At 41.7% G+C, this 17,795-nt stretch overlaps 1 protein-coding gene across 7 annotated transcripts in view; it reads right to left on the reverse strand.

The window, feature by feature from the left end:
- Nucleotides 1–17,795, reverse strand: part of NRF1 (nuclear respiratory factor 1) — a 60,200-nt gene that overhangs the window by 7,011 nt on the left and 35,394 nt on the right. For 5 of the 7 annotated variants that reach the window (XM_066592164.1, XM_066592163.1, XM_066592160.1 and 2 more), the window contains 2 exons: nt 13,446–13,603; nt 9,329–9,468 (listed from right to left, as the gene is read on the reverse strand). In XM_066592164.1, coding sequence (XP_066448261.1) covers nt 9,329–9,468; nt 13,446–13,603 — 298 coding nt within the window. Of the gene's footprint in view, nt 1–9,328; nt 9,469–10,512; nt 10,935–13,445; nt 13,604–17,795 lie in introns of those variants that run through there. The other 2 variants (XM_066592161.1, XM_066592165.1) reach the window with 2 other exon arrangements.

Here is a 17,795-nt window from a genome sequence, read left to right on the forward strand (position 1 = left end):
CCTCCGTTCCTCCCCGCTCTCCCCTGCAGCTCCCCGCTCCGCGGCGCTCCCCGAATCTTTCAGGACGAGCAGGGAGGTACTCGGATAAAGCACATTACTCGGACGAGTAGTGCTTTACTGAGTACGTTCGGTCATCTCTAATTATAATACACTGCAAAGATTCAGTATAGCAGTGTATTACAAAGCCTTTGAAGTTTAGCCAGAGGCTGAGCATCATTGACCACCGTAGTTGGCAGATCCAAAGGCCATAGTAAAGCCTCTGTGTGCCATAGCAACCCAACAGGACCCAACAGTTACATCACGGGGGTCTGATGAGTGGGATCGAGCCTCTTTCCTGTCAGTGGTTAATACACTGAGGTTGCACTGAGCGTGGCATGTAAAAAAAAAAAAAAAAAAAAGATAAACAGTGGGGCTCAAAGATTTCTCTAGTCCCTGCTGTTTGAGAACGTGCCAGGCTATTATCCAGCACCCAACCCCCTGCTCTCCCTGGCATGGGAGACCTGTTCCAACCTTCAAATGCAGCCACCATCAAAAGTTGGCACATTAGAATAAAGCCCCTTAAGAGAACACACTGTACAAGTGAATGGAGGAGAGTATGAAGAAGAAAATGCAATAGAGTAAGCGGGGCAGAGGCATACAGCCAGAGCCGTTGACTTTACAAAACAGTAAGTCCTTTTTCAGGTGGTTCAGGTAGCCAGCTCAAGGTTGACACAGCCTTTTGAGGTCGGTAAAATGAGTACCAATGAATCTCGAATGTCGCTTGCATCAACATGTAAATATCAGTTGGCTGGAGATGCAAACTAAGTATGGCAAACTGAATAAACATGGATTTATAATATCGACAGGAAACCATTTACACTAACCAAAGACTGAACATTCATTTACCTAAAGATTCACCCTCCACATTCCTGCAGTGCAGTGATGGCAGCCCACAGGATGATAGCACAAGCATTGCCTGGTATTAAAGCTCTGCAGACAGACAGTGGAGTGATTAAGCCCTTGACAAGTATTAATCAGGTTTGTGATTGTCCCGACACTGCATCTGGTCAGGCGTGGGGCTTTGATTAGGCTAATCTAGTCTGCACATGTTCATAATCCAAAGTGGGAGATTAAGACCCTTTCAGTTTTATTAAACAAAGCTCCCGTCTTTCCAACTCAGAAAACCAACTCTCCAAGTCACCAATACCATAGATTGCTGGAGCAATGTATTTAGATATATAGAGATAAATTATATATAGTTCTCCCCACTGATAGCTAACATTAGTGAATACTTGTCCACTCACATCACCAACTTGCAGTGCACAGAAATGTGTTTAATAAAGAGGCTCTTGGCAGCACTGCCTCATTGGACACTATTCATTAAACAGCAGCTAATATTTGAAGGGAAGGCTAGAAATGAACTGTTCTGATTCTATATTTCACCTATCTGTAGAATAGAATGGATTTAATTTCATTTTTCTTAAAATTTGTCAAAATAAGAAGAAAAGAGAAAAATCTCACAAATCTTTTCAGCGTTTGTATTCTGCCAATCAGAACGCAGACGAATCTTTGACAGGAAAAAAAAAAAAATGGTCAAATTTTCTACCCCGACCTATTTATAATCTTAAAAAAAAACAAAAAAAAACAAAGAAGAAAAAAGAAAACTCAGTCATTAATGCATCTCGTACAGTCTAGAGGAGTGCATCTACATTCTTACACACTGTATATGCCCCTGGACATAGTCACGACACCCAGAATTAGATCAGTGTACATTACCGTCATCATTCACAGGCCAAAATATAAAAGGTTGGAACACAAACCACCTCCGATAACACACAATGAAAGCTAGACAACATTCAAATAGCACCTATAAAAGTGATTTGACTTGCATAGTTGGTTTGCCTGAATGTGACTGCAGACGAAGAGCTGAAGAAGTGGTGTCTGATTTTTTAACATTAGTGCAAATCTAGGAGGAGAAACTTGTGCAATAGTGGCACCAATTTTAAGAAAAACATACAGCAATTACAAGCTAATGATCTATGGCATACGGTGCTGTACAAATGTACTTATAAAGAGATGGTGTACAATTGTAGAATTAAAACACATTCACTAAAAATGACAGTAGGTAATTGGCAATCATCGTCTAGGGAGAGGGTGTGGTAATGCCTGTACTGTGTCATGGGTAGGAATATGGTGGCAATATCCATTCCGATTCCTCCCTATGACAGCACTAGCAGACATAATCCAGCGGGACACTCCGTGTATGTTACTGCATGAATAGAATAATGCACATGTACATGAAAAGGCTGAGGAAAGCCTGCTGGAGACAGGTCTGCAGTGCAGAACAATGGGCTTGATTCATCCTGCTATGTTCCTGCACAGCTGTTTACTGGCTCCGGATTACTGCAGTCACATGAGCTGCTTTACAGCATAGCAAGCTGTCAGGGGCTGGGAAGGTCATGAGGAGGAGAGGGGAATCAGGACAGCTCCATCCCTCTGCACTGCGGTATGTTGGGAGGAGGAAGCTAGCAGGACTTACTACACACCCAGAGAACAAGACTGCATGGCACAGATGCCACCGTAGGGTAGATCACTTGTAGGCTGGCCTCTCTTATAGACACAAACCTCATGCTGTGCGTTTCCAGTGCACACTGAACTCTTGGAAACTGGCAAGATCCTTAGCTGTGCAATTGATGCCCAAATTCTATGGGAAATCCATAAAATAAATTTTTGCTTGCACAGAGAGCCTTATTTGCTCCCCAACAGTCAGTCTGCTCAACGACCTTTAACCCCTCGGCACAAATGCCGTTTTCTGTTTTTGACCCTCTGAATTCGAAGAGCAAGAATTTATTTTTCCATTGAAATAGTCGTTTGAGAACTCTTTTTGGGGGGACAAGCTGTATTTTTAAATCGTACTATTTAAGGCACATATAATGTACTAAAAAGCTTTTTAAAAAAATGTTTAAGTGGCGGAAAAAAATGATTCAATGTGCAATAAAAGTGACGTTTATTCTGCACAAATGGGCTACATTCACACGGGGCGAGCACAAAAAACATGGCCTGATATTGTGCTAGTAAACATGCATTTTTCACGCTGATGCAAGGCATTTTTCATTGAAAAACACCATCACTTGTGAAATTGCGGTCCTCAGGCACGTGTTACATGCATGCCACAGGATCACAAGTGTTTCCCATTGATTTCAATGGGAAACATCACACTCACATACACATCGCACGCTATGCAATGTCTTTTAAAGTCCCATTAAAAACAGTAGGCAAGGCATTCTGAGGGAACGGCAAAAGATAAAACATGGTGCAAGGACAAGAGATCGCTCACGTCAATAAGTCCATTCAGTAGAATCGGGTTCATATTTGTGAGAGTCTTGTGTATCTTGCAACACACAAGATTCTCGCCTGTGTGAATAAGCCCTCGTGGTGATAAATTTATATATGTTTTGTCATGTTTAAGCACAAATCTGCCATTGTTTTGAGGTGAGCGCTGATGCCAAGCGAAAGAGCGGTAATGCTGAAGTGATCACCTGACTTCCAATGACATGATTTGTCACAACACCTGGACCCATAGTGGGGCTGCTGAGCTAGATTGCAGCAGCAAGGGACCTCTGCTTATTTTAGCACCAGGGGGCACTAAAGGTGGTATATGTTATTTGATAACTGGACAACCCCTTTAAGGGCTAGGTACTAGAAGAACATACTGATGCAAGACAAGTTCAATAAAATAAATGTGAACAAGGCTCTGGCTGGATTACACACAATAGTTCATGAAGAACTGAGCTCAGTTATTGCTGTGCCTCTGATGACAATATCTTGAGATTCTCTAATAACTTTTATAGTGCCAAGGGACTGGCACAAGGCTTATGTGGTACCCATTTTGAAAAGGGGCTTTAATCTCCGACTCCCGTGCAGAACACAGCGTGCGGTTCCAGTCATCTCTCTCCAGCTGACCAATGGATTTTACAGCTTCCTTAAAATCATCGTTGAGCCGAAGAGTGAACGATGGCCGTGTTTACACACAATGATTATCGCTCATAAGCCATCGGTTGAATGATAATCGTTGCGTGTAAATGGGGCTTTGCTGAGAACAATCCCCATCCCTGATCAGTGGACTAATGATTCCCATTCTGAATAGTCTCCAATTATAAGTGGTGTACCCTAGTGTTCCATGCAGGGTTCTCCATTATTAAATGCATTTGTTAACTATATAAAAAAAGGGAATTAATAGCACTATTTATTGTATCAGATGACACCAAGCTATGTAACATAGGGCAGGCTAAAGAAGACAACTCAGACACTGTTTGGCCATCCATGTGGCAAATGAGTTTCAATGTGGACAAATGTATAGTTATGCGCTCGAATGCTAATAATCTGCATGTACCATATATCCTAGAGCGCAAAACTGGGACAGTCATGTGTTAAAAAGGATCTGTGTGTGCTTGTAGATTATAGACTAAATAACAGTATGCAATCTCATACAGCTCCTTCTAAAACCAGCAGGATACTGTTGTGTATTAGAAGAGGTACAGATTGCAGGGCAGGAACATTGTGCACCAGTAAAGCGGTAATACTCATCTGCAATACCGTATGCAGCTCGGTGCTTGGCACTAATTCATAGGAAGGATGCCCTGGAGTTAAGAAAAATAACAAATACAAAGAGCAACTCAACTGATAATGAGCATAGAGCATCTTATGGCCCTTCTACATGGGCCATAAGTCAGGTGAATGGCTGCATGAGTGCTGATGTCACCACTAAGGTAGTTAGCGCTCGTGCAGAGCGTTTACACTGAAAGACTTCATCGTTGGATCATGGGCTTCTCGCTCAGCTCTTCACAGAATGACTTTCCAGCAATGTGAACGAATAGTGAACGATTTCTGTGCATTTACACTGCACAACTATCACTCAAATTCAATAGCTTGAACGATAATTGTCCCGTGTAAATGGCCTTTTACGTATGAGGAAAGATTAAAATAACATTTATTTAGCCATGCGAAGAGATGTATAAGAGGGGATACAATTAACCAGTGTGAGAATATATAGTATAAAATATAGTAATATATAGTATAAAAATATGATGAAAAACTGTTCCATGTAAAATCCCATCAGAAGACAAGGGGGCGCTGCCTCCACCTGAAGGAAGAAAGCGTCAATTGCTAAAGGCAACAAGGAGTCTATCATAAAAACGTCAATCTGTGGAATAATCACCTTAGGAGCTGGCCACAGTAGTAACAGCTGATGGCTTCAAAAAGGCTTAGATTACATTAACAAGACAACATTAACATATATGGAAAATAGAATTTTGTTCAGAAAGTTGATCCCATCTTGATCACTACTTGGGATCAGGAAGGACATTTTTTTTTCTTACTGAGGCAGACTGGCTCATACAGTATGGGGGTGAAACGAGGTTCTAGAGTTTCCCCCACACCACTTCCTTTCCCATCCCTTAATTGAACTTGATGGACATGTGTCTTTTTTCAACTGTACTATGTAACAATACGAAACTGACAGAAAGCCATGCTTACAAGGAAAAATATTGTCCAATATACAGAACCTAATAGACTAGGCCAAAGTGTTTAACTTCTTAAGTGTTTCACATATCATCTAGGCATTAGAGGTCTGTGTAATATGGACACAGAATCCTAAAAGCCATGTATTCGATACACCTAAAGATTTGTTAGTAGTGCCTCCTTAATGAGCTATTTTTTACTACAGGTTAAAACTTGTTGGACCACTAAGGCCCAATATCCATGGGCGGATTTGATTTGTGGCACCCGCGCAGGAGATCCACCAATCAAGCCGCCCATAGGGATGCATTAGCATCCACAAAACAGTTAAAAGCACGCAGATGTAATTTTTTCCCGGCGTGCTTATCGCGCAGGTAGAAACCGCAGCATGCTCCATTTTTTGAGGATGTCAAGTCAATGGAAGCCGTTCAGTCTGTGGCACAGCCACAGCTGTCACTGTGGACGTGCCGCAGATCCACAGGAAAGCAGGAGATTTAAAAAATAAAAAAAATTGTACTGCGCATGTGTCCAGCACGTCTGCCGGCGCGCTGGATGCATCCACTGTGCTGAAGAAAGAAGCTCCGGCCGGCAAGGAGGAGACCTGCGCTGGATCTGGACAGTTAAGATAATGTCTCTGTCCATGTCTGCGGGCACAGCTGGATTCTGCTGCGGGATTCAGTAGATGGAATCCATGCGTCCAAGTGGACATGGGGCCTAAAATTTTTTCTACCATAATTCTGGATATCCGACAATTTTCTTGGTACCTTTATAAGCCAGAGTACGAAAGAGACAAAATAAAACACACTAAAAATGGTAAGCAGCTGTATATTGGAATTCTTAATAAATTTAATAGCAACATGACCTGTAAGGCAGATAAAACACATATGTCCATCAAGATCAGCCTATTCTCCTGCAATGTTGATCCAGAGGAAAGGAAAAAATAAAGTGTTCATTGTTCAGCAAAACCAAACAGAAATATTGCTATGCTTCCTAAAAATGTAATTACAGATGGACAAGGAACCCCATGTCTGGTAAAGTGATCTATGCATTTAGAATATTTTTCTTTCCAAATCTATAAAGCTAACAAATGGTTAATTTGACTTATTTTCTTAACTGCTTATTTAGTGTCTACACTCAAGTTTAACTAATCACTCCTGTCTTGGCAAACTGGATGCAGGATTTAAAGCTTCTTTTGGCTAATGCTATCAAAATCTGTTTTAGGAATGTGCCACTTCACCTCTTTTATAATTTGTAACGCAGGGAGTAGAGAGCGCAGTATCTTTAAGACATATCAGTAGTACTGACAGAGAAGGGTGGAAGCCTGAATTTTTTCTTTTCTTCTGGACAAGTTATCCAAAAATAAGGGATAACCAACATTTTCTCAAAAAATATTGTAAAAAATTCTACTTTGACTTAAAAATTTTCTCTAATATGTGGATCCGACTTGAGGACAGTAATAAAAGAATTAAACCAGCAAAAACGTTGATTCCTTTGTAGTTTTAACACCTTCCTGCCCATGACACATTTACATCATAGAAGGGAGGGGGTTCCCATGAAATAACATGCAATTACAGCATCTAGATGGCACAAGCTGAGCACGTGGTAAATGAGAGCTGGGGTCCTGCTGCAACAGCAGGGAACAGAGAGAACACCGATCCCAACGGTTAACCTCTTACATGACGCAATGAATATTGTGCACTTCACCAATTTTTAATTTTTCTTTTTTAAGTGCCATTAAATCAATGAGCGCCCATGCAATGTATGGATGGTTTGGTTTAGTTACAAGTCCTCCCAGGGGAAAGTCAAGATGGCAGGAATATACAGATATAGGCATAACATAAATGTCCAGGTTCTTACTGGTATACACAGCTGAGGACAATGCATCACTGGGCTTATCTTTGGGAATACAACGGTAAGGCCCATTTACACCAGCCGATGATCGCTTAAAAAATAAACCGCTAATTGGTGATCATTTAAGCGATAATCGTTGCATCTAAACATGCGCCCATCGTGCGCTTTTCGCGCACTGCTAGCCGATCGTTAAATTCAGTCCAACCTAAAAATCGTCCTTCAGCCTTATCAGCAGTTCTCTATGAGGAGTCCTGATAGCATTGTTCTCCCCTGGAGAACAAAAGATCTGAATGGAGATAAGAGCCCTCCTGCTATTAACTGCTTTCAGCTAAAGGCTTCATTTGCACACTTAATTACTCTTAAGTAGCTGAGTAGCCAGTTAATAGTTTATGCAAAATGATCACTCAACGCTGTCACTGAAACTGTCATTTGAGCGATCATCTGCTGGTGTAAATGGGCCTTATGAAAGGAAAAAGAACAAATCCAAACTCAAAATTGATCAGTTTCGTCGGGTGTGTCCTTAAACATGTAGGCCATCATTGACTTGCATTGTAATAAGTATAGACCATGGATAATGCAGTTGCCATTATATTGCTAACTCTTATGATCGGTACATAAGATAAAACAGAAGATGCAGGTATAAACTCCCCAACAGCAATATAAGTAAGGGCAGTTTCACACGAGGCATATTTATAAGTCCATACTACAGGTAAGTGCCCCAAGTTGACCCCGTCTACCGAGTACAATGAAGCTGCGAGTTCAAGCCAGTAAATCTGCTGACATACATCCAATAAGAAACGCACCACAGTGTAAGCTATTAGATGCACTTATAATAGGTAATCTTTAATCAAATCATCAGGGTTTTCAAGCAAATAGCAACACTTCTGATTTGTCTCAGGCAACACGGTGCACGTGCCCAGCTTGATATTGGAAAACCCATGGGTTTTCTGGCCCTATAAATGTGTCGGGAAAGAGAACGTATATATTTTAGGTATCAATACAGAAGGTACAAATAGGTTGGGGGATTATTTAAAGAGGTTGATAGAAGTTTCACTAACCTCTTCAAAAGGTCAGAGTTTTAGGTTTTTTAATTTTCATTTTCTTTGCCCCTACTTTCCAAGAAACAATTTTTTTTTGTTCTGCCATTGATATAGGCGTACGAGGGCTTGTTTTCAGCAGAACGAGTTGTATTACTTTAATTGTACCATTTAACGTATCATGTAAGGTACTGTAAAAATACTTAAGTTATGTGAAAAAATGCAATTGCTCCACTTTGGGAGGTTTTACAGCATTCTCTGTGAAATGAAAATGTTGTGCATTTTATTCTGTGGGTCAGTATGATTACTGGGATACCAAATTTATACAGTTTTTTTTTAACCTTTTGCTGTTTTTTTTTTTTAACTATGCGACAGACTGCAGCACATAAATAGTAAACAGCCAAGATTGGAGCCAATTCTAATTGTGGCTGTCAGGTACTGAGCCCATTTCATAAACCCTTTGTGATCGCATGAGGTATATTTACATTATGTAGTCGAGGAGTAAATTTCATTCAAGTGTTTGAAAAGCTCACTTTCATTGCTGGCTACAATTCGAGAAAGAGGCATGGCTTCCACTTTTACTTAAAAAAAGAAAAATAATACCACCTATTGGGTAAAATAAATAATTTAAAAAACTATAAAATAAAATGTATCTATTTATCTATCTCAAACAGCATGTAGATCTGGCATCAATACCTTTCTGCTACTCAACTGCGTGAACATAGACAGTGCTCACTAAACATTTACAATAAGGAGCCCTATAAACTAAAATTTTATAATAGCAAGAAACAGGATTTTTGCCTCTGCAAGCATACAGACTGATCTAATGAGCATAATGTATTAAAAACGGTATTCCCAGTCTATCACCTATCCACAGAAAAAAATGACTTCCTTCTGGGAATCCTCAGTTGAATATAGCACAGCACAACCCTACCACCTCTTACCGTTGGCATCCTGTACGCCAGTCAATGCTCCAACAGCTGCCGCGGTTTCCCCTGACAAAACGATCTGGCCTCCCCCTTGTAACGTGGCTTCTGCCAGCGTTGCTACTGCATGGGCCGCTGCTTCACTGTAATTAGACAATCAACATGGAAAAAACAACAACAGTATATTAAATAAGCCCTTCTACATGTAGGAAAACAATGGCTCTCAAACCACAACAGTGAACCCACAGTAAAATCAAACATTACATGAGGGTCTATTTCTCTGAAGCAAGGCACAAGTATAGGGCAAGGGCGATTTCACACATTGTTTTTTTATTTATGCAGTTTGGGATGCAGTTTGAAGCAAAGCCAGAAATGGATTCCAGAAGAATGGGAAATATAAAAAAAGAAGGACTTGCACTAGGTTTTCCCCATAGTATAAAGGTATTTATGTCATTAGCATATGCCATTCTTTTATCACCTTCGCCATTGTTGCAATTGATTAGCAGGTGACTAGCGCACAGCCGTTTAGAGGGTCTTACAAGGGCTACTGATCGACTGACAATCCATTGGTTACTTAATGGGACACCACCACAGTATCTACTGAAATCAAGTTATACAACATTTTAGCTTTTCATAATGATTGAATTAAAGGGGTTGTCTCGCGAAAGCAAGTGGGGTTAAGCACTTCTGTATGGCCATATTAATGCACTTTGTAATATACATCGTGCATTAAATATGAGCCATACAGAAGTTATTCACTTACCTTCCCTGCGCTGGCGTCCCCGTCTCCATGCCTACGTCTAACTTCAGCGTCTAATCGCCCAATCAGACGCGCTTGCGCAGAAGGGTCTTCTGCCTTCGGCTCGGTCTGGCACGAGCGGCGTTCTGGCTCCGCCCCTTCTACGCGTCATCCCGTAGCTCCGTCCCATCACGTTTGCCGATTCCAGCCAATCAGGAGGCTGGAATCGGCACACGGGGCGGAGCTACGCGATGACGCGTAGAAGGGGCGGAGCCAGAACGCCGCTGCTGCCGGACAGACCCGAAGGCAGAAGACCCTTCTGCGCAAGCGCGTCTAATCGGGCGATTAGACGCTGAAGTTAGACGGAGCCATGGACGCCAGCGCAGGGAAGGTAAGTGAATAACTTCTGTATGGCTCATATTTAATGCACGATGTATATTACAAAGTGCATTAATATGGCCATACAGAAGTGCTGAACCCCACTTGCTGCCGCGAGACAACCCCTTTAAGGGGGTCTCTCAATATTTCTTTCATCAGAGAGAAGAGAATGCTCATGCTTGTTAAAATATATAGTGATGACAACCCAGAACACCGGCTGCCATGGTTAAAAAGCATCAGGAATTATTGAACAACAGAAAAAAAACAGTCTTAAAACGTCTCTTTAGATACTGCTGAAAGCGTCCTCTATCGGATATAGGGGGACCAGTTACACCCATTCATTGAATCCCTGCAGCTATGGTCCCCCATTAGATGGAATGGAGATCTTGTGCGTAGTCCTCTTCATTGATGCCTAAGGATGCCTTTGCAGTGCAGCCATCTTATGTCGAGTGAGCAGGCAACATCCATCCAATATGACGTCCACATGCCCAAATTGGCCGTAACCCCCTTAAATTAAAAAAGAAAAATGCATGTGCCATTTCATCTGCTAAAATACCAATTGGACTACCAGAAGCAGGATAAACTGCTTTATAGTCATTGGGGCCTGTTCGGTGCTGTTCCAGCACTTCCTGTATTTTCGCTGTTCAGCTCTGAGGATAGAGCCAAACAGTAATAATCAGAACTGCTCGGCATGGATGGGAACTGGGCCTAACACTAATTTCCCATACACATCTGTTTTTTAGCAATAGAAAATGCTGACTACGATGGCTGCTATATCAAACACACTGCAGAGCTCCAGGTGTTGCTGACTTTGTTTTTTTCTTTAAAATAGAAAGGGAACAGGGATTAAAAATAAAAAACACAAGAACCCTCAAATGTAAATATGAACCATAAAAACAGCTTGAACTCTGCTGAAATATTTGCAGGATAAAAGGGGGTTACATGTCCTCCTTCAGGCACCAAATTTACTTAGTTCTTTTAGTAACATTGTACTTGGCCAACTGCACGCACTTTAACACCCCCCCCCCCCCCCCAAAAAGCGTTGCTGTTCCCCTGCCCTTTCACATCCAAGCAGCAGACAGCCAGAGAGTCAGCTTCAACGCAGCTCTCCTACCTCCAATAGAAGGCAGCCGGAGAGCCTGCACCAACTCTCTGGTTCAGTGCACTCAAGAGCATGGGCCCCAATATTCTGGAGATAGTCAGGATTCAACCATGCTTGTGGTTGGCCTTTTTTCGTAAGTAGCAAGCTGGAGAATACACAGTACTGTCCTCTCTTGCGTTTCTCACCTGTTCTTCTCCTATGGAGTATAGTTTGTCTTTTTCCCTCAGCTCCTATGGAAATCAGTTGTCCTTGGCAAGCAGGACTCTGACTGCACCTACTGCCGGCTACTCTGCCCTATGAGTTTTCAGCATAGCATTCCACTTACCATGCAAAGACATCACTCCCCCCAATTCTTACCACTCTACTAAGGTTACAGGTGTTTTCTTACCAACTGACAACTTACTTTGACTACCTCCCGATAGGCACAGTTTTCATTATCTCTAATGTCGTGTAGAAAGCATTGTTTGGCAGCTGCCGGTGGGCCTATCTCTTCCTTGCGCTCACTGGAAATAACAGGCCGACCACACCACCTTGGGTACTGCTCTCGAATATCCCAAGGTCTTGCTGTGTCCCCCAATGACACAGATGTGAAAACTAGATTTTTGTTACTTACTGTAAAATCAATTTCTTGTTGCGTTCATTGGGAGACAGTACCCTCCTCCCAGTGGGTTATTCTTTCCTAGCACTGGAGGGCTTTTCTCGGAAAGCAATCCTCAATCTTGTTTGGTTGTTTCCATGGAACTATTTGTATTTTTCTGCCTATTGTCCGACTTTATCAACTTTATGTGTTACATTTGTTCTCTCCTACTGCTTACATACAAACTGATTAGGCTCAGTGCCTGCAGAGGGGTATAACTGGCAGGAGGAACTCTTTGCTTAGTGTCACCACCTAGTGGCAGCAGCTATACACCCAAGGTCTTGCAGTGTCCCCCAATGAATATGATGAGAAATGGATTTTAAAGTAACAAAACTCTTGTTATAAAATTTGGTGTTTTCATAATAATGACCCAAAGAATAAGGATAACACAATATTTTTACCATACTACAAAAGCGTTAAACGTAAATCCTGAAAGTCAATGGTGAAATTGATATTTTTCCATAGCCCAACTGCAAAAAATAAAAATGTATTCAATACATTATATGTACCCAAAATTGATTCCCATGGAAACTTGAACTTCTTTTGCAAAATACAGGGTCTCAAACTGCTAAATTGACAAAAAGATAAAGTTATGACCCCTGAGACAAGAGAGGAAACACTTTACTGTTTTTTAAAGCTAAACTTAGTTGCGTCACTAAGAGGTTAGAAATGGACTTAAGGCGACAGTTCTGTATTAAATATATTTACATGAGATTCAAAATCTACAATTAAAAAGTGACATTTTCAGGGGTTTTTCTTCAATTGTCATGTGACTGTTAAAAGGGAGTCACTTAACATTAGGCTGAGGCCCATTCAGGTTGTTAGAAAGAGCGCTCTCTACATGAATTTAGGATAAAGTGGGACAAACCAGTTAAGAAATCCTCTTTGTTTTTACATTAAGAGTTATTTGATCAAGGTTGTTAACAACACACATGCGATGCCATTTCTTGCACACTGTGATGAGATTTGAGAAAACTTCAGCCCCTCTCCCCCTCCTACTCTGTAACAGCTCCCCCTGCTGTCATAACACTGCATGTTACATTTCATAATTTCAATAAGTTAAAAATACTGCTTTAACCACAAACTGAAAATAAAATACATTTAAAAAAAAAAAAGATCTCCGAACTACTACCCAAATTTCAGACTATAAATCTTAAAAGCTAGAGCAGTCTACACATTTGTAGATATCGATCTGGCTTGTGTTATTTCGATTCACATCATACTTGCTTAAAAGTAAAACAAACAAAAAAAAAAAAAGCTTCTCAGATTTGTTAAATACCTATTAAGTGCCATTGTCACTGTAGCTCCTGGTGCCATATCATGGGATGCTGCGACGGCAGCCTCAGCTAGGGATGCTACAGCTTGCGTGGCTTCAGAAGCTTGAGTAGTTTGGATGGTCATCTCTCCCCCTTGAAGAGTTGCCCAGTTCTGTTCCACCTGAGGGTAAACAAGTCATTGACCAGAAAGCTAACATGACCTTGAGAAGATTTCACATTTTGTGGGTCCCAGGTGCCGCTGTACAGGCTTTTTGAGGAGTCGAATGCAAAGAGCCCTAGAAGCAATGTCCAGTGCACAGGCCACAAATGTTTTGTAGACAAATCTGAATTTTTATTAGGCCACTGTATGAAATTGGAGGCATATGGAGGTAAATAAAACCCCATGCATTGGAATGGCACCATTATTGTCACTCCATACAAAAGGGAGCTATAATATAGTTGTGTGTACGAGGCTTTGTTCATATCTGCGTTGGAGGCTCTGTTCAGGGCCTTTAGTGCATAGCTAGCACAAAATCCAAGATTTTAAAAAAAGTGCAGCACGTTTGGTTATTTTATTCAAGACAACGCTAAGCTGCATGATAGAAGCCGAATAGACCCCATTATAGTCATCTGGGTCCATTGGGCGCCACTTGTGCTGAAAACGGCACTGCTGTGATTTTTATTGTTCAGCAACTATGAGGAGCCAAACAATAGAACTAATGAGCGCATGTGTGAACAGAGCCTCTCACTTTCATGCATGAACATAAATGAATAGCTTATTTCAAAGCAGTACTAATAAGAGAACTGTTAATGATACAACCATCTACAAAACCATAAGATATTACCCATAATTAAAGGGCCACTCCAGTAATTTTTTTAAATTCATTACACAGTTCTCCCCCACAGTATACATACGTGAGCTGGTGTTACCTTGGTTAGTTATTCCCTTCTATCTGAAACTCTAGACTTCCTTTTTCTGAGATGGTCATGTGATCTTCGTTCTGGCCAGCTCAGATCTGCTTGATTTATTTTCTGGTTCACTTCTCACTCTGTGTGATACTGTTACATGGACCTACCACAGAAACTACCTACAGGGGCATATGGGCAGTCCCATCACAGTTACGGATGATGATCACACAAGCTCCTGTCACACAGTTAGGATAGAGGAGATCACAGCTCATCCTCCTCCTTACTGTATACTTCTACCTATGCTCTGCAGCTTATTTAGGTGAATATAGAAGGTAAATGATTAATTAAACTGTCCCCCAGTCATCATGGGATAGATGTGAAACTCAAAGTAAAAAAATCTCTCAGCATCAAGATTGTGTCTAATAAGCATCAGACAGGAGGTTGCACTGCATGGAAGTGGTTGGAATACACAGAGGAGAGCACCAGCATGTGCCAAGCAATCAGGTGGGCAGGGATGGAAAAATGTATTTTTGCCAGAGTGGCCATTTAAGTTTTAGGAAAAACATTTTCTATGCGTTACTAGTGCTGATTGCTGTATAAGCTTTACTATCAGGAACAGAATAAAATAGTCCCTGCAGTTGCCAGTTGACTTTCACTTTAGGCAACAGGAAGGAGCATATCAGCAAAGCTTGTTGTTGCATGTGTTTTCAAAAGGCTGCTTGTAAAAAATGACTTGACATAAAAGATCTATAAACTGTAGTTCTATGGATGTACTGGGCAGAAAATGGAATTCAGAACACACTTTTTGCAAAAGAGTCGATGGCTAGGAATGGAAGGCACAGAAGCTAAAAGGATTCTAGTAAGAAGTGAATCTAGTAATAAGTTACATTGGAATGACAACCAACAAGAAAACACCATTTAGGCCTCCTTCACACGGGCAACACCGCATCGCTGCGAGAAAAATCGCTGCGAAATCGCATCGCTGCACCGTATGATATCGCTGTGATTTTCTCTCAGCAATACTGCGATTTTGTAGCGCTACAAAGTCGCATGTGACGCTACAAAATCACGCGGCTTTGTAGCATCTGCTACTGTCAAAGTTGCATCGCATGCAAACCGCGTTCGTGCGATGCGATGCAACAGAGAGGAAGGCTCCATAGAGAAACATGGGCTACAAAACCTAGCGTGTCGCGGGCATATCGCCGGACCTGCGAGGTTTGTGTGTCGTTTTGTGGCATGCTACAAAACATCTCATGTGTGAAGGAACCCATAGGAAACCACGAGCTTCTCATACATGCGAATTGTAGCATCGTAGCAATGCTACAAAATCGCGCGACTTTGTCACCCATGTGAAGAAGGCCTTAAAGTGCAAACATTGCTTTACATGACTTTTTTGACCTTAGCACCAGAGTCGATGGAGACTAGCTGCTATGTTGTCTTCCACATGCAGCGCACACAAAGAAGGCTGATCCTGCCAGAATTGGCAGATTCTGATATACAGTACTGTGCAAAACTTGTAGGCAGGTTTAAAAAATAATGCTTCAAAGTAAGAATCCTTTGAAAAATTGACACGTTAACAAAATGCTAAGTGAATGTACAAGAGAGAATCTATATTTGGTTTAACCACCCTTTGCCTTCAAAACACCATCAATTCTTTTAGATAAATTTTTCATGCAGTTTTTGAAGGAACTCAGCAGGGAGGTTGAACTAACCACAGATGATCTGTGGATATAGTCTTGCTCATATCCCTCTCTTCATGTAATCCAAGACAGACTCCATGTTGAGATCAGAGCTCTATGGGGATTCATATAATCATCTCCAGGATTCCTGTTCTGTACACTGAAGATCGCTCTTAATGAAATTGGCTGCATGTTTTGGGGTCATTGTCCTACTGCAAAATAAAATTTGGAGCCTCCCTGATGGTATTGCATGATTGATTATGTTCCATTTGGAGGTTGTCGCAGATCTGGCAAAAAATACTGGAAGAAAAAGTGCTGTATCTAGCACTTTTTCTTCCGGTAAAATGCCGAATCAAAAAGGTATGGCTTTTTGGTCACAATTGTTCAGTGCAGATTACTTCTGGCTAGACTGCTACAAACAGTAGATAGGCGAAACTGGTTCCCACTGGTTATTGCTACATCTGAGCTGATGGCACTACTGGACCTCTTCCGATTTCAAAGTGAAGCGAGCATGAGGTGTCTTAAATCTGCTGCGCCAAGTTTCCTTGGCTGACCACTGCGTCTACGGTCCTCAACGTTAGCCATTTCTTTGTTCTCCTTCAAAAGAGCTTAAACCGCACATCTTGCAACTTCAGTCTGCTTTGAAATCTTTGGGAGAAACCTTGTGTCTTGTTGCTGTGCTCAGTTTTGTCATGGTATATGACCTGTGACAAAACTGTCTTCCACAACATGAACTTTATATCAGAGTTTGGCTATTCCTCACCCAGTTTTAAGCCTCCTACACAGCTGTGTTTCAACTGACATATGAAAATAAATGATCACCACCTGTTTGGTATAACTGGTTCATCATATAACGGACTCTAATTCTACAAAATTCCTGACTTTGTGCAGGTGTACTTGGAAGAAGTTATGCCGCTTTGAATGCAAAGAGTGGTCACACTACATTTTCATTTAGATTATTTTTGTTGGTAAACAAAATGCAAAGTGAATGAACAAAAGCAAACTATTAAGAGCTCACTCAGACGACCATATTGGGAGAGCTGAAGAGTACAGCCAGCTCTGCTAACTACTCCTGTGATGCACCAGAGGGAACCCTTGGGTGAAACTGTGGTCACGCTGACCCATGAGGCGGCGAAGACAGGACGAAGGGCCGGCCCGGTCGCCTCAAAAGATGAGTTGGCAAAGGATTCCAGCCGTCTATCATGCTGGTCCTTCAAGGAGGACGCATCTCCCAGGGGGCAGAGTGGTGCGTTTGGACAGGCAAGACCCTGGAACATTCACTGATGGCAAAGACGACTACTTTTAATTGATTCCCCAAGGAATGGATACATAATACCCAAGCACTTCAACTTGAGGAAATGTTTATCTGGGGTTGACCATTCCTTTGTCACAACCTTCTGAAATTCCACATGAGTGGGGAATGTTTTATATGAATGTCTAGGACGACGGAAGGAGAAGGAGCCTGAGGTGGTAGAAGAATCGTGGTCTTGCACATTGAAAATGGTGCCCAGGATGAGACCTGCAAGAAATTTGAGCACCTATCAGCAGTGAGCACATTCCTTGTGCAAATATGAAAGGAATGCCTCTTCATCGTGACTGAACAAGGACAGGCCAGAAGTGATGAGGTGGCCGAAAGAGCACATGACCAAAATGGCATAGGCAGTTAGGAAAGGAAAGAGAACCAAAAAGCACAGGAAAGCAATCAGAGTGCGGGCACCGGAAGTAGAAATGGATACTGCGCCACTGAAGTTCCCCGTCACCGTGATTGGAAGCAATCGAAGTGAT

This window comes from Eleutherodactylus coqui, chromosome 2 (assembly GCF_035609145.1).
Source record: "Eleutherodactylus coqui strain aEleCoq1 chromosome 2, aEleCoq1.hap1, whole genome shotgun sequence".
Taxonomy (NCBI): Eukaryota; Metazoa; Chordata; class Amphibia; order Anura; family Eleutherodactylidae; genus Eleutherodactylus; species Eleutherodactylus coqui.